At 39.3% G+C, this 20,901-nt stretch overlaps 1 protein-coding gene across 2 annotated transcripts in view; it reads right to left on the reverse strand.

Annotated features, from left to right (window-relative positions):
- The window catches only part of pde1a.S (phosphodiesterase 1A S homeolog), a 133,175-nt gene that overhangs the window by 25,260 nt on the left and 87,014 nt on the right, over window positions 1-20,901 (reverse strand). For both annotated transcript variants that reach the window (XM_041578505.1, XM_041578506.1), the window contains exons 2-4: window positions 2,678-2,791; window positions 1,110-1,292; window positions 296-362 (exon numbers count right to left, since the gene is read on the reverse strand). In XM_041578505.1, coding sequence (XP_041434439.1) covers window positions 296-362; window positions 1,110-1,292; window positions 2,678-2,791 — 364 coding nt within the window. The remainder of the gene's footprint in view (window positions 1-295; window positions 363-1,109; window positions 1,293-2,677; window positions 2,792-20,901) is intronic.

A 20,901-nucleotide genomic window follows, 5' to 3' on the forward strand; every position in this document is an offset into this window, starting at 1 on the left:
TGAGTATCCTTCTTATCCGGAGTTGTACTAATATTGCAGTCACCTAACGTATGCATTAAGATTACTTTGCAGTTTTGCCTTCTTTATTTGAAAACGTTACCAAACACCAGAAAGGAAAAAATGTAGTTGTTCTTGTTCTGTACTAGAAAAAATGTAGTTGTTCTTGTTCTGTACTAGAAAAAATGTGTTTAGCACTTCCAGGTACAGCAGCAGGTACAAAGAACGTGGAACCAGATTTGCACAGATTAGGTAGTATTCACTAGCATTCATTAAATACATAGTTACAGCACCATACCTTCAAAGATGCTATCACAGATGATGGGTAGGTAAGACCAGCAATATTGGAAGATCGTCTATACATCCTTAGAGACCAGGAGAAAAAAAACTGATTTAGAGATGTTTAATTATTATTATTGCGTTCTCTAAGTAACTCCTGTTAAATATATATTGATGAAAAATGAATAAAGGACTAACCAATATAACTGATTTCTATTCATAAAATAACTGTCTGGCTTGTTTTTGGCCAAATATCTATTGTGGAGCTGTTGCAGAGGCAGTCAAGGAGGCCCTATATTCAGACAGATACGATAAGCTAACGGACCTTGTTCTGCAGCCTAAAACTGCTGGTGTATGGCCATCTTAATTCCACTATGCAGGATAAAGTTAATTGCTGATTGGTTGGATTATTTTACTGGCCTCTGTTTGTAATTCTGTCCCTATACTCTGGTAATATGATATGGCTAATATGAAAATCTCTTGACTAAAGAGGCATGAATTGACATTATAAGGTTGTCTTCTGGGCTTTTTATTTCATAACAGGCAATTCCACTGGAGGACAGGGCATTGCAGAGAATGTCTCTCTGATACAGTGGTGCTCTCAGTGGCTTCTGACGCTTACTATATGCTTTTTCCCATGACTTCTACCATCAAAATTCACTGGTTTTGAGATTGATGAGCGTAACAAAGACAAAAGAGCTGACAACTGACATTAAAAGAAGATCACTGAGAATGTTTGCATTAGTGGACACAACACTATTCCTTGTCTGACCAAATATATTGTAAATAAAATATTTATTATAAAAAATGAAAAGAATACATTTTGGTCTCACCTCTCTACAAATATTCCAGCTTGGACTGCATGAACAATACTTCGGAATTTTGGCTTTTCCTCAGGCCTTCTTTTTCTCATTCCCATTTTTCTGGTGAAGGTGGATGCCAACCAGTCCCGTACTTCCAATGGAACTGAATCCGTATGGATATCAGAAAGTTCATCTTCTGTGTCCAGTAGTCGTCTAGGTGTATCCACAACAGAAATGCAATAATAATCAGAAGTATTACAGATGCCAGCTAATTGTATGTGACTTAAGTAAGCCATAAATAACTTGGTGGTCACTTTCAACAGAATTCCTAATATCCTTTTTGATTGTTGTTGACACATTCAAACAGAAAATTTCACCTGTTCTTGTGGTATCTTGCTGGTAGCTACATGGTGCAATGGTGAGAGGTATAGGAATCAGCAGATATATTAGGCTGGGGTGTCAACTCAGAAAACAGAACAAGGGTATTTGTCCATTACTGTGTGTGGCCAATTATATGCTAACTGTCAGTTGAACTTAGAAGAAGTGGCAGACTGACTTTGACTGCATTTTAGGTGCAGAAAATGTGGCAGACAAAATGTCTGTAGGACTTATGACCATTTGTTTCAAGCCTGCATAGGGCCAGACACCATTTTGGCTCGTTTCAGGGTGACCGGGTACAAATACTGACAACACATATCACATATGATAAAATGTATTAGTAAATTCTTTCTTCCCATTGAAGCTGTAACCATCTACGGGCAGGCCTTTGATATTTACAGAACTATTTTAAGCAATCTCTTCCGACAAGTATATTCTTCTGTTCAAATCTTATGGGAAATCTGTCTGCAAAACAACTGGTTTGTTTCCAGGAACCAGAAATAGTATGTCTAAATATAAATGTATCCTTTTTTTAAGAACCCGATTATTTTTGAAAATAGGGCTTTATTATTAGGGCCATGTATGTATTTAAGCACTGGGGTTTGAATTCAGTTTAGCTAGCAGCAAAGAAAGTGTTAAAAAAAAAAACTAAAAGTCCATTGCAGCCTTGCTCAAAGAAACAATGACCACCTTTTCTTCTCTGTGCCCCCCATAAAATAAAATGTTTATCTTTGATGGGGTTTTTTACACCTCAGGTATATTTAATTGATTTTCTTTCTTATCTCACTTTCTAGAGATTGCCCATTATAACTTCCAAACCACTGCCTGTTTCCTGGGATAATTATGCTTTAGCTATTATGTTTTAGCAGCCAGATAGCAGTTTAAACTCTACAGGAGCAAACTATGCAAATAATGTATTGAGAAGTCACAAGCTTGAGTATTCCAATGAAGGTCAGGATGTTATCGAACAAGTGAACAGAAAATACTTCCTACTGATTGGTTGATGTGGGTTAATAGCACAAGCACCTACACAGGTAAATATTCCAAGGCTTCCTTTGCACCCTGTGGTCTATCAGTTTGAACATTGCTCCTTATATACAGTATAACGCACCAGACAAGAGATTCTTAAGGATTGAATCCAGCCAGACCAAATAATAAATTAAATAGGCTAATAATATAAAATATCATAGGAAGTACAAATATTATTCTTATGATTTTACCTGGTTTCATCAATATACACGGCTTCCAATACTGATGCTGCATATTCTATATTATTCTTTAGGTCAGTCACATTAATATCTCCTTTCTCAAGCTGCTTCACCAAACATCTTAATCTGTAAAAGTAAAAAAAAATAAAAAATTTAACTTTTCAAAGATGATACTTTTTAATTGAAAGAAAAACAAATGTTATGAATGAAACAAAGTAGTGCAGTAAAACACAATAGAAAGTTTCCATTTGTTATAGTTAAAATTTGGTTTCAACTGATTAATGTAACCATCAAGTATACCTCAGGTCCCCTTTAGTGCTACATGTAAAATTATCACAGTCTGCTGTGTTTTTTCCCCCCACAATGCAGAATTTCCCTACAATTTTTTATAATTGTGCAACAGTCACATCAAAATATTTCCTATGTTGCCAGTGGAAAGCAGGCCTAACACATGGCAGCAATCCTGGTACTTTTTGTAAATGTTATGCAAGTATCCTACAAGTTATTGTGGATGTCATACGGATGGAGCGTGGGTGGTGCCTTGTGCACCCTTTAATTGCATGTGCAAAGTTAGCCCTGTGCATAAACCTTGCATATTCCAGGGCTCCCTTGCTGAACTTTAAACTTCAGTCACAGCAATAGGTGCCCTGGGCACATTGTTGGAAGGCACAAAAGACATAGGTGCATGTATTTTCTGCAAAGTTAGGTCTGATGAAGCTCCAGAATGGACATTGTCTTGCATTAAACAAACTATAAGGACATTTTTGTTTATTGTCTTGAGTGAGATAAATAAAATAAAATAAAGAGAAGATTAAGGTCGCAAAGTAGATTCACTTAACTCACCAAAGTTTGGAAGAGGCCCAGGTGCACTGCCCTAAGCCTTTAACTAGGGGAGCGGATCAAAACCATATTGGTGTAGAGCAGGCACTCAAAGAGCAGTCTTCAAAAAGTTTATTGGGTACAAATTAAGGTAGTCTGTTGGGAAGACTGCTTTAAATACCTGCTCTACGCCAATACGGCTTTGTCTTGAGTAAGAATCATATAAAATTGAGAACAAAAAGTCCAGTGCAAACAGAGCAGGCCAATCAGAATAATCCATGTAAATTACAGCTCTCAGTACTTCAAAAGACAAGTAAAGCCAGGGTCACTTGGGAGTGCCATTTTGTTATCTCTAATTGCCTATCTCTTAAGTGGATGCATGGCACAGTGCTACGCAATATGTTGGCGCTATATAAATACATGTTAATAATAATAATGGCACAGAACTGGTCAGAAAAGTGTAGTATATGTGTCATGTCTATAATTCTGACTCCATCACAGGATGCCTGGGTAGGTAGTTGAAGATGTCGGTGGCCGATCCTGTTGGAAACTACTGCAGGCCAGTATGCTCTTTATAAAAGAGAAGCACCAGCCTATGATAAGAGGTAAGCAATTACAGTCACTGTGCGGTGCCTAACAAATTAGTATACAAGGTACAGTATATACATTTTCAGTTAAATGCATTAATGGCTAATATTGTGCATCCCTTATTGTTACTTCCATATATGGGCATAGCGAGATCATACATAGGGACAATATCATTTTCCCAACACTAAAGTCACCTATTAATTATCACTTTATCTTTTTTTAGGATTGTTAAACATATTTTGAAAATCCATTAGCTGAATGCACTATTACTTATAAAAATAAACTTTGCTTCTATTCAGGCGCCTGCACTTTCAGTTTAAGTTTGAGCCAAACACTGCAATTTAACTGGAGAGCAGCCAGCAGGTTCGTTATACTTTTGTTCTCCACAAAAACATTTGGATGAGTCAGGATTACGTTTCTGCAGAGGTGCGCAAATAAAAAATGAAGCACGTCATCAATGTAACCCGACACACCAAAATATATTCTGACTTATATTTTGACTTACAAATAAGTATACAATCAAACCATCTCTACTCTACCATCATGAACATGATTTTGAAGAAAGACAGATAAAACAAATAATATAAATGTGTCATATAAATGTGAAATGTTTTTTTACCTGCACATATTTTTGCTATGTTGTATACTCTCACATAGCACTAAAAACCATATTTCGCTGGAGAATTCTCTTATATTTGCTTTTTATTCCTTTTATTTCTAAACAAAACTAGGATAAAGTAATTTAGGGATATTTAATATGGAATAAAATGTACATATTGCTATCATCAGCTGTCAAAATATGTTTAGTTTTTTCAAATTCTGCATCCATTTGCCTTCAGCCAGACCACATAATATGCTAAAAGACCTGAATGATTCATTAGATCTTTGAGTTCAAACCAAGTCACAGCTATAATAAAGGTTGTGGGTAAATGTATTCATTTATACACATGAAGTTCAACATACTTGAAAATAAAATTCTGTTGAACTCTCAAACAAGATTCCTGTGCTCCTGTACATGATCTGGAGAGTGTATATGGAGACAATCCCATGCACAAACTGATTGCAGTTATTATACATTTTTTTGTCATCCCTTAATTGTCAAGGGCCAGGATTACTACATTTCTTTTATAAGCAATGACAAATCCAAAGCCACTCCTGTTTCCTATATTCCATAGCACCTTCTAGATCTCTTACCAACAGAATCACTCTACTCAAGAGTGTTCTGAATCTTATTGTATATTATGTTTATCTCTGTCTCATAGATCGTTCTTACCATATTCATTTTTCCACTCTATCAGGGCTATCCAACTGGCAATCCCCCCTTGTGTGGCCCCCACATGAAAGTTTGCCTGCTGTGTCTGCTTACCACGTGTAATCTTTAAAAGGTATCAGTACAGAGATTAACTGCCCCTGCATTGTTTAAACCTCAAATTCAGGCTGTAATCCCCTGTATTGTTCACACATGTAATCCCCCTGCAATGTTCACACTTGTAACACCTCTATTGTTCACACCCTAAAACCCTGTACTGTTCCCGCCTAAGACCCAGACTGAAACTGCCCACATTTTTCACACTCATACAAACTGCTAAAGGGGCACCAGCATTGTGTCACTGTACGTAGTACATTTTAGAGTGGTCCTGATAGGTTTCCCTGTCTCCTGATCTGTTCTGGCTTCCTTATGCCCCATGTGTGTGCCATACTCTGCCTGCCCTATGCTCCCTGTGTGTGCCATACTCTGCCTGCCCTATGCCTCCCTGTGTGTGCCATACGCTGCCTGCCCTATGCCCCCTGTGTGTGCCATACTCTGCCTGCCCTATGCTCCCTGTATGTGCCATACGCTGCCTGCCCCATGCTCCCAGGGTGTGCCTTACCCTGCTTGCCCTATGATCCATGGGTGTTCCATACTCTGTCTGCCCTATGCTCCCTGTATGTGCCCTTCTCTGCCTGCCCCATGCTCCCTGTGTGTGCCATATTCTGCCTGCCCTATGCTCCCTGTGTGTGCCATACTCTGCCTACCCTATGCTCCCTGTATGTGCCATACGCTGCCTGCCCCATGCTCCCAGGGTGTGCATTACCCTGCTTGCCCTATGATCCATGGGTGTTCCATACTCTGTCTGCCCTATGCTCCCTGTATGTGCCCTTCTCTGCCTGCCCCATACTCCCTGTGTGTGCCATATTCTGCCTGCCCTATGCTCCCTGTGTGTGCCATACTCTGCCTGCCCTACTCTGCCTGTGTGTGCGCCATACTTGCCTGTCCTACTCTGCCTGTGTGTACCATATTTTGCCTGTACTACTCTGCATGCCCCATGCTCCCTGTGTGCCATACTCTGCCTGCCCTATGCTCCCTGTGTGTGCCATACTTTGCCTGCCCTACTCTGCCTGTCCCATGCTCCTTAGGTGTGCCATACTCTGCCTGCCCTATGCCCCTTGTGTGTGCCGTACTCTGCCCCCCTAAAATCACTGTGTGTGCCATACTATGCCTTCCCTATTCTCCCTGGGTGTGCCATACTATGCCTGCCCTATTCTCCTTGAGTGTGCTATACTGGGGGTTTGTTAGCATTTTAAAATTATTATTATTAATAACAGATATTGATCCATATGAGTGGGTTTCCTCTATACTTACGATTTCAAGTTACCCCCCCACCTGTCTGCTACATACAATGCTGTTCTAACAACTGTACCCTGGCAGTTTCAGAACACTTCACACATCCATTCATGCAACTGTCACAAATAACACCTGTTTCTAGGAGTTGCATGGTAATCCTATCACATTAACCCCACAGAATCACCCCTCTATGAGTTTCAGATGTCACCTCTCTGAAGAGTTACAATGTGGCATTGTGACTGGATTAGTGGAAAAGTTTATATGACGAGGATTTACCACACCAGTCAGTTGAACTGTAGAAGCTGCGCGGATGAGTAGTGAAACATCTTCAATGATTTCTCAGCAAGTCCAGTTGTTTTAGAATTACTTATACCCATATTACTGTCTCCTAGTTATCCACACCATGTCGCAAAAGCTTAAATGACCTGTATTGATGTGTGATGATACACCATGATCACTTTTTCCTATGCAATATTACTAAAATCATGTCCTAATCCCACCTGGACTACTGTAACTTGCTACTAACTAACCATCCTAACTACTTCCTCTCCCAGTTTGTCTTAAACTCTGCTGCTAGAATCCTCCTCACCTAAGAGATAGACCAGGCCCTGGTGTTGAACTCTTTATCATTGGCGGCTTCCTAATATGTATGACTTCATTCATGAAGCTCTTCATTGCTCTGTACCTCATTGCATCTCTTCTACATACATTCCTGGCTATCCCCCCTCATTCCTCTTTCAGCAACCTTAAGATCACACATGCTCTAACCCTGCTGTTTTCTGTCTTGGTGCTTACCTTCTAAACTAAAAAAGCTTCCTTGTGGAACACTGTTATAACATCTGACTGGAGCATTTATGAGGCAGTGCTAAACACTATAAATTGCAGCATTTATTATTTTCCTATTTCCATCAGTGATTTACCTGCCCACTTTAAGTGTAGGCTCTAGTGGGCAGGGACTTCCTTCCTCTTTGTTTATTTAACACTTGGCACATAATCTTGAATGTACGTGTAACTGTGTTTACTATATATCTAAAGATGAAGGACATACTTTTTTTGTCCCTACATCAGTGTTGAATTTCAAATTTGTGAAATGTTGCAAAATAAGTATGAATTAACCTATACACATCTGTATGTAATACTTTGACTTATGATTTATTGTTGGAAAAGAACGCTTCACAATTTCAGTGTCAGCTCATGGGAAACAGGTCAGGAAGAAGGATACACAAGGAGGCAAGCTTAATTCAAATTGACAGTCTTAATTCAACAAGTGTTTATTAATATAAATTTTACAATGTTTCCTGGAAATCAGAGCTCTTGGGATTCCCATGCATTTGTTTTTATTCACATACTGCATCGTCAATGTTACTACTGCATAGTGAGTTCTAATTGTGATCTAACATTTGGTCATGACCTGTTCATTTATGATAAGATTACAAATATGATAAACATTGTCATAGAAAGCAACCTACAATAGAAATAGGGTTAATAAGAACAGTATATACCCAACATCTTTCCCTACTGTTGGGTTCTCTCTTACTAAGTCTAATTTTAGTTTAGTTTATTTAGTGCAATGTTCCTATGGTTGTGAAACCATTATGGACTCCAAGTTCCAATCACTTCTACACAGAAGTAGTAAAAATGCTTACATACTTTACACACTTGACCAGTTAAAACTATTCATTCCTCCACATGTTCTACCCTCTTTTCTGTCCTCACATAGAACCCTTTTCAACTGTAACAAGGCTCCTGATAAAATCTTCGAGTAATTCTAATCTAATTTTAATCCAGCACAATTCTTCTCATAATATAGTCTCAACAATTTGTCGGCAAAAAATCAAATGCGTCAAAATAAAATAGTTGTGCGTCAAAATTGCCATGCACATAAAGTTTTTGCTCGTCAAAATTATTCGGACGTCCATTGACATTAACGCATTTGGACACAATAGTTGCACGTGTAAAAATTGACGATCACATCAGAATTATTTTGACACCCATTGACTTCAATCCGTTTCGCGAACGGCACAGATTCGCCCATCACTACAAATAACAACATGAATGACAGCACTAGTAGGGATTACTCTCATTTAATAATACTCTTACGTCTGTAATTAAGTTTGGGTGGCTACTTTAAATGGTTTAAAACCATGAAAGATAGTTTTAGAGAAGATGACATCCTTTTTTATGTTGATTCAATAAAAATGTCCCATATTATAGAAAGGTTCATGAAATCGGAAAGACAGGAACAATGAGCACCAAAAATTGCCTTATTACCTTCAAGAGGGGTTTAATGCTTACATTTTGAGAGGACAAAAAGAAATCTTGTAATGAATGTGTCCCTGAGGAATGGGCTGTTCCTGAGTGCATTTGAGGTTCTGGCAGAGCATTTATACAGTGAGAGCTACAGACAGTGTTTACTAACCAGATGTTACATCCAGTTCTCAGACATTTGTTTGCATTTGGTTAGCATGACTCATTGCACTTTGTGTTGTATTTAATATGCTTATTTAAGAATTTAAGAAAGTGACATATTAATCCCACACAGTAATATGTTTTAAACAAGAAACTATGAGACTAGAGAGACACGGATGTCTGTTGTTCAAAGAGTCAAGTTGTCAGCAATCTTCTGGGAAATACATACCCAATTGTAGGTAAAAGGTTGTGACTATTTAATCTGGGCCATCTAATCTACTACAACAATACCCACAGGACAGGACTCTAGCCCCCCCCCCCCAGGCCTGGACTGGGAATTTGTGGGCTACGGCAAATGCCATAGAAGTTGTTTAAAGATGCTATATAAAGTCACTATTTAGTGGACTGGTGGGATGTTGTTTGGGGTCCCATGTACTTGAATTGCCAGGGTCTTTCTTAACTCACAGTCCAGACCTGCCCCGCGACTTGATTATGTATACTGAAGATATTGCAATCCTCACAGACACAATGGAGGTTTTGGCATCATTGACACTACAGACCTTAACTGAACCTGATGGCTATGGGTGCATTATCTATCATTGTTTTGTCTGTGGAGAAGCACCCCAAACTGCCATTGCTGTTTCCCATTCATTTGAAAACTAGTCAAAAGCAAGAATATCCTTTCAAACATGCACTCTAACTGCTATCAGATTATGGATTGGTCTACAGTTGTTGGAGATCTCATGTTTCCTATACCCATTCCCAGATGTCCATGACATCAACCAGAAGCTGGCAGAAGTTGCACCAATCAAGACTTTTATTAAATACCACAGCTTTCAGTGTTTTGTGCAATAGAATTTGGGTACATCACATAACACTTGGAAACCATCATTTGTTAAAGAGCACATCAAGACATGTACAGTTGGCTAGTTCTTAGCTGATCTAAAGCATCATACAGCTCTCTTCTAAGGTCCCATTACACTTTCACCATTAGCCTCCAGTATCATGTCCTGCAGTATAACAACAGCGCGTAAGATCCTCCCCTGCAAAAAAAAACATCTTTGGATGGGCTTAGAGTGCACATATCCTGCATCTTCCATCCACCCATGTCCTCTGCTCCCTGCAACACGTGCAAAGTAAGAAAGTGGCCAGGGAGGGGAATTTCTTAAAGCTGTGGTCTGGGCTCGCCCTTTCCCCTGGGCCCCACGACTGGGGCCCGGGGTCTGCTTCCTCTATAGTTACTCCACTGACCATGTCTCAGGGGTAATCCTTAAAACCCTACCATGGCAGAACCAATGATACCAGCCTTTAAACATTCAAACTAAAACAAAGGTTTAAGGACTCTCCCCTGTTCTATCTTTTGCTCTGGTGATGTTCCCTTACTGGCAACATACCCACTAGGGGGGCCTTCTAATAACCCCTTAGTAATATCAGGGTTCCCTTATTGGGCTGAATCAATAGCCACTAATGCCTTGTGTCAATTGAATCAGATGCACACACCATTATTAATGATGTGCGTTGTAATTGATAGCATTTAAACACAAATGTAGGGGAAATAGCATGCACTGCAATTTGCTCATGATTTACTAAAACAGGTGTTGATTCACATCTATATTGATACATAAATGCATATAGCTATAGATGCAGCATGTGCCCATCATTATGCTGGAACGCTGATAAATAATTGCATTGCAAGTAAAAAAAAACACGTTTATTGTTCTGTCTTCATAAATGAGACATGCTAATGTTTCATTAGCACAGAAGTATGCTTTTTCTCTAAAAAAGGGTAAATACTCATTGCAAATATTAATAATAAAACCATGAGTTTAAAAGTACTTGACGTGCCTCCAAGATTGTATATACTATGTATACTTGTACATGCAAACAGAGAACATCTGGTGCTACGAATGCATAGGGCTGATGTACGCATTCTAACGTCACCTCTTACTATGAATCACTATAAACATGAGGCTTGTAGACACAGTTACACGTCATTAAATTGCAAGTGCTGTAATTTAAGTCAATAACAGTTGCACTGAAAGGGCACAGTTATGTTTCCAACTCCAGAAGAATAATAAATCACACCAGTGTTCTCTAACCCAGAACTGTTTAACAGGAGTGTCTGATATTCCCCTCCCTTGGAGATTTAGAAGTGATAATTGATACTCTATCACTTGTTATAATAGTAACAGAGAAAAAGGTAATAATCCACAGTAAATTCCCATGCAGGTGAATTGTTAGCTCTTGCAAACATAAATTATCATATCTGAAAAAGAAATGATAGTGTCCATGTTTGATAAGCAATGCACAAATGGTTACTTTGTAAAAAAAAGAAACAGAATAAAAAAACCCTCCCCCTGCCAACCACTCATGAACAGAACGTTGCTGATTGCAGACAGCATTGTATTTATGGGGAATGCCACAGGTCACTGAGCTCTGAAATGGAGGAAGGCATTGTGCAATGTGCAAGAAAGTGGAGCCCTTATACCAAATGCCTCCCAGAATTTACAAAAGATTATGAGGTCATTTATGACGTTGCACCAATATACCCCATTCATATTAATACTGGAGACCTGCAGCAGGCGGGGAACCGAGACCCATGACTACCGTATATACTCGAGTATAAGCCGAGTTTTTCAGCCCCCAAAATATGCTGAAAAACTCTACCTCGGCTTATACTCGGGTCAAGCGCAAAAACGGTCGCCGGCGCCTTAGAATAGTAGCCGGCGCCTTAGAATAGTAGCCGGCGCCTAAGAATATTGGCCGGCGCCTTAGAATAGTAGCCGGTGCCTTAGAATAGTAGCCGGCGCCTAAGAATATTGGCCGGCGCCTTAGAATAGTAGCCGGCCCTAAGAATAGTCACCCATAAATGAGATTGAAACTTACCAGAAGCTGCTGCATTTCTCACCCTCGGCTTATACTCGAGTCAATAAGCTTTCCCAGTTTTTGGAGTTAAAATTAGGTACCTCGGCTTATACTCGGGACGGCTTATACTCGAGTATATACGGTAAGTGCCTTAGGGCATGAAACGCATAGGGCCATTGGGAGATGTTAATTTTTTCATATAAACTGAGATTTTTTTTTACCTTACACTTGTGCCCCCATGGATTTTCTAGTGTGTCTGAAGTCCCCTTCAAGGGTATTGATGTCGAGGAACAACAAAAAATAACCGCAAAGTGATCAGGTTTGAGAAGAGGGCCCCAATTGAGCAACTGGGCAAGTGGTCCGCAGGTACCTACTTAGATACTGTGGTATAGTGTGTCTCTTATACCTCCCTCCCACCCTCAATAGTTTTCAGTATCCCTGAATAGCAAGGTATGTTAACCCATTGCGTGTGGGATCAGGTACAGTACATCAGACAGTGGCAGACCCATGCCCAACCCAGACTCGCACAGACTCCTAACACTCGTTCCACTCTGCACCAGCTCCCTGCTCCTATGTCTATCAAAGCAGGTGTCAACATCTGAACATTAAAGATTGTCTGCACAATTGTGCCCCATTTTTGTGGAAGTGCATGCATCTACTGCAATTACATTTGGTGCATCACAACAATGTAGCTGCAATTAGGCCACATTTTTTAAATAAACACAGCATTGTGGGTAAAAAGAATTGTGACCTGTGCCTGAAATGTCACTTTGCACATAGCACTTGAGCTTGTAAACAATCCCTTTCCTCTTTTCTTTTTTTTACATTTAGAATTCTGATTTATGTTTCTCCTTATTTTATTTACTTATTTCCATTTAAAATGACCTGGTTTTATTGCAAATATATTACTTACCAAGCATAACCCAGCAGGCTTCCCTGTTAAAAAACGCTATAGAAAGGAAATAATGATTTCCTGCGGTAAGAAATCTGTTCCACCGCTGTAATTCGAGAATAGTTCCACTGGTGTAAAATAAGGAATAACAGTACATAAGGTTACAGCGTGTCATGCTTATCATACAGCAATGTGGGTAGGTAGTTAATTGTACTAGCATCCTTATAGAAGTGCACGCAAAGTACAAATATCACGTTTAATGCCTTAAAAGATATTTTGAAACCTCTGATGACTTCTGCATGGATACAGTGAATTAAATCAGATTTTATGTTTAAATATGTATTATTTTTATCTCTTACATAAGGAGCCCCACTAGTATGTATGTATGGGGTTTCCACCTACTGCCGAGAGTCAGATGTGGCAGGGGGCAGGCCTGGTGACATCATGGGTGGGTAGACAATGTCAGGGACGGGTGACAGTCCGGGAGTGTGCCAGCGACATTGAGAGTGAGATTATGACATAGCGATCACCAATTGGATGCTTGTAGTGCCATTCACTTTAAAGCCCTGCCCGGATTTCCAAAATCTGGACAGGCAGTTTTCACCCAGTCAGTCCTCCTGAAAACTAGGCTGCCCTGATGAAAACCAGACAGGTGGCAACCCTAGATAGGCAAAAGTATCCTTATGAATAGGATCAATGCACTGCAAATTTCCAAACGTCCAAACAAGCTTTGCACTTGCACTCTAAACACTAACTAAGTGTAGTATCTTAAAACAATAATGGTGTATTGGCAAGACTCAAATGTTAATTTCCTAGTACTCAGCACAGTTGTGGTTGTTTACTGCAGTCTTTAAGAGAAAAATCTATTGACTAAAAAGCTGTTTACATCATGATGTACAGATTCTTGTGCGTATTCACCCTTAGGGGGAGATCTCGCAGTGTGGCCACAAATTCATCACCTACAGTGGTGGTGTTAGGAGCTATTTCACTGGAACCTATTACTACCTTTTAATAGACTGCCCTATGTGTGTGTCTCTTTCCACAGACATTGCTTCTTAATTCTCCAGCCGTGGTGCTGGTTGTTTATAAGAAATCTGCCGGGAACACATCTTGAAGTGAAGTTGCACAGTATAGCGCCACATTCATACAATTTCACCACTTTATGCCACGAGGTAACTGAAACCATTAGTGCACATTCCTAGTCACATTTTTATTGTAAAAAACATGGCAACACTAAGCGGCAGATTTATCAAGGGTCAAATTTCGAGTTTCTAAACACTCCATAAACTCGAAATTTGGAGCAAAAAAAATTTGGGTGAATATGATCAACCCACAAACTTGAATCGAATATAAAATCGAATTTGATCGAATATGAATCAAGTTATTTATGGAAAACAAAGGGTAAATATAGAGGAGAATATATTTTACCATAAGTATGCATAATGTATACAACTGATGAAATGGCAGATTGGAGGCTGTAGTTTCAGATAAGATTTTAAAGCCATATAGTTGAGATATACTGTAACTTAAACGGGGTGCCAAGGGTCGTCATCCCTCTAACTCAGGGATTGCCAACCTTTTGAACCCGTGAGCAACATTCAGAAGTAAAAGGAGTTGGGGAGCAATACTAGCATGAAAAATGTTCTTGGGGTGCCAAATAAGTGCTGTGATTGTTCATTTGGTAGCCCCTATGTGGATTGTCAATCTACATGGAGACTCTGTTTGGCAGTACATCTTGATTTTATGCAAATAAAACTTGCCTCCAAGCCTGGAATTCAAAAATAAGCACATCCAAGGGGTTGGAGAGCAACATGTTGCTTGTGAGCTACTGGTTGGGGATAACTGCTCTTACTTGTATGAGGAACTGAGCTCACACATAGATGAAAGACACACACATATTTGCTAGGTTACATCAGCCAGTGAATGGGTAAAGCTGTGTCTTTTTGTCCTACACGTATTCCTGTTACAGTTAGAACCTGGATTTGTCAGGTGTTCAATGCTGGAGCACACAGAACATAACAAAATGTTGGCTTAGGGAAAAAGATGTAAAAGGGCAATATTTACTGGAAATGTATGTACCAATTCGATATTGTTTTTGTTTATAATTAATTATGCTCACTGTAGACATTATAAATCATCATTTTGGCCAAAGCCTAGCTTCTTCCAAACCTCCATCCCTGCTGACTTACTGTACCTCTTTATCTGCTCTAAACAGAGGTGGGGTTGCAAGTGTTGAAAGCAGCACTGCTCACTCCTACACTAGGAAAACTGAACCACTAGTTAAAAAAAAGAACACTCCATGGAACCATGGGTAACTTAACCAGTTGGCAGCTGTTTGGCTCCCATAGAGGAGTACCCTCTGAAGCCAGCCTATCACTTTGCTTCAAGACACAATAAATCCTGTTGAGTGAAATTCCAGTTTAAACAAACCAGACAAATATTAATTAAGCTTAATAATGAGTCATTTTGCCCACAGCACATTCATTTTAGAGTCCCTAAATGGTTTTGGGATGGTACATTTTCCCAAAAGATGTATACTGAAATATTATTAGTACAGGCCTCACTGTCTCCTGCACTCCAGGCCACCTCAAGCACTTGCTTCTAATATCATTACACCTCTATTAATAAAGGGCCACTATACTTAAAAACAGAAAAATTCAATTATAAATACATATCTTTCTTGTAAATTAGCTGTGAGTATGAAGACCAAAATGCACACAATATACCCTAATATAGGCTCACAATAAAATATGAATAGGGATTAGCAATTTTTTTTACCTGGTACTGTTTTATGGCAACATTTGCCAGTGGTAAATAGTTTCACAAATCCATGCTAGAATTTTGCATTTGATAAAAAACATAGGAGAAATGGCAATGGCATTAGCTTTTCACCATGTGTTTTGTTTTGCTGAAAAAATGCAGTTTTTGTCCAGAAAAAAAAATTACCAATGTCATTATTAGCAATTCGATTTTAGTTGGCGTTACTTTTGTTTAAGGCTGATGGAAAGTAGTAACCTTAGGATAATGGATGTACAAATTGCAAATTTCATTGCACATATTATTTTTGTAATTTCATTCATTCAATATTATTCTATTATAGTTAAGCAAGATTTTGGCTGCACTCAGCAACAGATAAAACATACATGCGTGCAATGTCCTGAGCAAAAGCAGCCCTTTTCAGGAATGAAAGAGAATTAAAGCGCACATGGTTTTCATTAATAATTACATGGTTACTCTGACCTCTGGCAACAAGAGTACAAGAGTAGAGGGTATAAGGCTTTTTGAATTTCTGCTAGGTGTTCCTGTAATATTTGGAGACAAATCTCATCTTCCCGCTTTAGTGGAAAAGCAGTCATTAGTCATAAGTTAATCATTATATTATCATTTCAAATTCAGACTTCAACAATATGCCTTTATAACCTTACACACTCTTCTCATTCTCACCCAAAACCCCAAAACACAGGCAGATTGTAACAAACTGGAACCTGCTACAATATTTTGACTTTGACCAAACTCCAGTGCACATTTTTACCATATTTATCAATAAATTAACTCAAAAAAATCTGGTGTGGAAAAAGACTCAATAAAATCTTGAGAAAATCCTAATCATACGATTTTTCGGATATGACGCCCGAAAAACCGCAAATTCTTAAGATTATTGTACGAAACCCAGCATAAAACATGATATTTTCCAGTTGTAAATGGGAATCTGCCATTGGCTTCTAAATGACCATGGCAGGTTTAAGATGGAGTAATATTTTATTTGGGCTTTTAGCAGCATTGGGGTTTAATAAATCACGAAAAATCTCAGAAAAAATTGTGTTTTCCCCTTTAAAACTCAGATTGGATAAATAATAGATAAAAAAAAATAATATTTATAAAAAAGAAATAATAAATAATCCCCTTTTTGTCACAATCACAGCCCCAGAAGATGAAATAGACAAGACTTAGAATTTATTTAATTATGTAAAAAAAATGAGGAAGAATTCCCTTTAAGATTAACTCTGCCAATGTAAACAATATGGCAATAAATACAAGCCTATACCTGTAGATTGTTTCCCTTATTTACTTACTTTCTCCTAGATGGCATTCTATTCTCTTGCCAAATAAAAAGGCTTTTTTGGTACTTTGATAATTATGTTTAAAGATGACATCATGGTACACAATACAAAACACACTGCAAATTAGTTCAATGCCTCATTGATCCCTAGATGCTAAAGGTAATTACATAGTGTGATCTATAAGCTGTTGGGGGAGATTTCATGATAGACTTTGCAGTTGCACAAAGAGATATACGCAAGACCAGTAACATATCATGGTCCATGATGAGATACATATATTAACATATTTACAAGTGGTTTTAGATATTTGTCTGTATCACATTACAAAATATTAAGACAAACATTAGAACATATTAACCAGCCTAGGTATAGATTGATTTTGGTTCTCTGTTTATTGTTTATTTCTACATTCTTGCCTTTTATCTTCGTTTTGTAGCTATATATCTTCTGACTGCAATCCAGCATTGGATCCCTATGGTTTAAGGCAGTGCTGTGCAACCCTTTCGTGGAGTGAGAGTGATTATCCCCTGAAAAGAGTATAATGTATAATTAAAGGATACTTATAACGATTAGTTCATCTATGAAAGTCTATGGTATCCTTGGACAAACTTGTTGATGTGAAATTCTAGAAGGGCCCCATCAGATCAGAACTTCATAAGGACAGCCCTCCCAAGGGTTATTTGCAAAGTACAGTACAGGGTGCAAATTGCAAAAAACAGGCACAAACCACTATGTTTTTTGTACACTGCCTTGGGCAGTGCAGTACTCATTAAGGGCAGGTGGGAGGAGATACACACTGGTGTACCCTTGTGCTAGCAGGCACAGACTGCAACAGAGCCATTGGGAGACCTACCCAATGGCAGGACATTGCAGAAACACTGCACCTATTACCAGATTCCCAGAGTGCAGCCCAATCCCAAATGCAAAAACCTTCAAATTTTACACCTCTAAGGGCTCTAGCACCCACACTTGGGGTCATAGTAAATGACCGCATTTATATGTGTTGCTACATTGCAAATGCTACCATTGTAGGTATAGTTGGTAACGTGAGTGTGTTTGCATAAGGATAGCTTTTATCATTAGAAATAATATACAATATGTCATTATCTGTGATTTTCTGCATTTGGTTTTACTCGCTATCTGTGGACATATATTTTGGTGAATGGTATTTTTGTTATTTTTGCAGTCTTCCTAGAGGATACACTTTAACTTTTTTGTGCACTGGGATGACGTGAAGTGGAAAATATGTAGCGGATGGAATGCTTTGATGTAAGAATAAAATTAGTATGCTAATGCCTAGCAACAAAACTCTAAGCACAAGTGTCAGTTGAGTTAACACACCTTTTTTACCATCCGCAGTCAATGAATATAATATATATATAATATAATAGTAAGCATGCTCTAAAAACACCACTGCAATTTGGGCTAAATCATTACAACAGAGTAAATTAACTGAGAAATACAAAATGTGTTGACTAATTAATTTATTATGACAATTTGGCTTTTGATGCACAAGGTGAGCCATAGTACTAGTGGGACCACTGGTGTGCTCCAACAAAGTTTTTTTTAAGAATGGGCTATGTATCTCTATCTACACCTTTTGAATCATTAGCCAGACTGGACCTCCTACAAAAAGGTCTAATTTCTTAAATCTATAAATTACTTTAATAACGTCAGGTTGACCCACTCCCAAGATATCCATATATGATTAAATGGAAATCACACCTCCCACAACCTCATCAGATCTGGACTGGGCCTCAGTCTGGCATGATGTCCATCTGCTCAATATTCTCATGTTTTTGAAACATGTCTACAAAATCCTCATGTTTTTGTACCCCATCTAAACTTCACAATTCTTTTCCTGACCACCCGCACTATGCTGGAGGAACTGTGGGGAGACTGGTACCCTTCCACACATATTTGGTTTTGGCCAGCTATACTTTCATTATGGTCTCAAAAGTCCACACTTCTACCCAGACCCTGATTAACCACATCATAAAAAACAACAACCACTTATCCATTGCAGCTAAATGGAAAACTGCTCTCCCCTGACTTTTACAAAAAGTGGAAATCAATAAGGAAAGGCATTGCAATAATCCATAACAATACCCCCCAACTTCAGTATGGGCACCCTGTGAATTACTAGCTTCTGAAGACTGAATCTCAATTTTATTTTGTTGTTGTTAAATTTCAACTTACAGCATACTCCTAACAGTAGGGATGGTGAGAATTGCAGCCTAACTGAATGGCTACAGGATTTAACAAGTGTTACTCAATGCAATATATCTCAACATACTTTTGAAGCCCTTTCTCTTTTATTATTCTGCTTATTTCTGATAGGGAACTTGCACCAGTAATGGATTAAATCAACACTGCTCACCATTTCCCCTTACTTTTCAGGGCCAGCAACTGCCTCCTCTCTATATGCTTAGTTCCTTTTTCTACATGTCATCCTTGGAGGCATTAGGCATAATTTTCTATTACCAATTAGCTTTATAAATATATCACAGATACTACAACTGTGTAATTTCTGGCTACCTAAAAAAACACCCTAAAAGAGTAGTTGCCGGCATGACATGTAATTACAGTAAATAAATAATTAGAACTGAATACATCTTTGTGGGAATTTTTAACATACTGCACATTTCCATTCCATTTTTATCATTACATCACAACTCTTAAGAATTAAAGATAAATATATAAACACATAAAAACATCCCCTTCAGCAGGCTTTCAATGTTCCAAAGACGACATCTCTAAAATGGAATGTCTTTAAAATGCCAATGTAAATTTACTGCTTGTTTACTACATAACTTTTCTGTGAATCTGAAATATGAGCTATGTCAGATATAACTGCACATGAAGTTTACAATTATTTTCCAAATGAAGAATTATGTTTTATTTTGTATATGCAGTATTCCTGTTGTGTGTGATTCAGCCCAGTCCTGTCCAATTAATGTAGCTTATTTTTGTTGCTGGACTACTATGCTTTATAACAGTTTTTCACTTTAAGCCTCCCTTTCAGGTCCAAACTTTGGTCAAGTTTCAGGGGGTTGCAGTGCATCAGTCAACAGGTCTTAATTGGCTTTCAAGCTGAGTTTCATGCACATTTAGGAGAGCTTATAACCATTGTCTCCAAATCTGACTCTTATTGGCCTACAGTCTGGGCCTCCCCCCACCCCCCACCACTACTCCAATCACTGCTATAAATTTTATATATATATATATATATATATACACACACAGTCAGGGCCGCCATCAGGGGGTCACAGGGGGGACAGTTCTCCCGGGCCCGGAGGATTTTAAGCTGTGAGGGGGGCCCGGCCGAGCCGCACTTCACGTAGAGAAACCGGGCCCGGCGAAACTTTCATTGGTGTCAGCGGCTATTCCTATTGGCTGCGTCCCGTGCGTACACATGACGTCAGTACGCACGGGCGCAACGCTATTTAAACCGCCGGCACGCTGCCGCCTGCAGACAGAAGAGTGAAGACGCGGTTGGCGAAGGACAGTCTTCCGGGTGACGGCGATGATGCGGAAGACCCCGCCGGATGCAGGAGGAGACAGCGCAGAAGAAGATGACAGCGCAGAAGAAGATGACAGCGCAGAAGAAGATGACAGCGCAGAAGAAGATGACAGCGCAGATGAAGAAGACCGCACAGAAGAAGAAGTCACCATGTGAGGGTGTGTAAGAGAGACCCCCCAGTTACAGGTAAGTGCCACTGACCACCAATGCCTGCCCCTATCCACCAATGCGACCCCCTGAACCCCCACGCAGGCCCCTGAACCCCACGCAGGGCCACGGGCCCCTGAACCACCAATGCAGGGTCACAGGGCCCCTGAACCACCAATGCAGGGTTGCAGGGCCCCTGAACCACCAATGCAGGGCCCCTGAACCCATTCAGGGCTGTGGGCCCCTGAATCACCAATGCAGGGCCCCTGAGCCACCAACGCAGGGCCACTGAACTTCATGCAGGGCCGCAGGCCCCTGAGCCACCAA

Source organism: Xenopus laevis, chromosome 9_10S (assembly GCF_017654675.1).
Source record: "Xenopus laevis strain J_2021 chromosome 9_10S, Xenopus_laevis_v10.1, whole genome shotgun sequence".
Classification (NCBI taxonomy): domain Eukaryota; kingdom Metazoa; phylum Chordata; class Amphibia; order Anura; family Pipidae; genus Xenopus; species Xenopus laevis.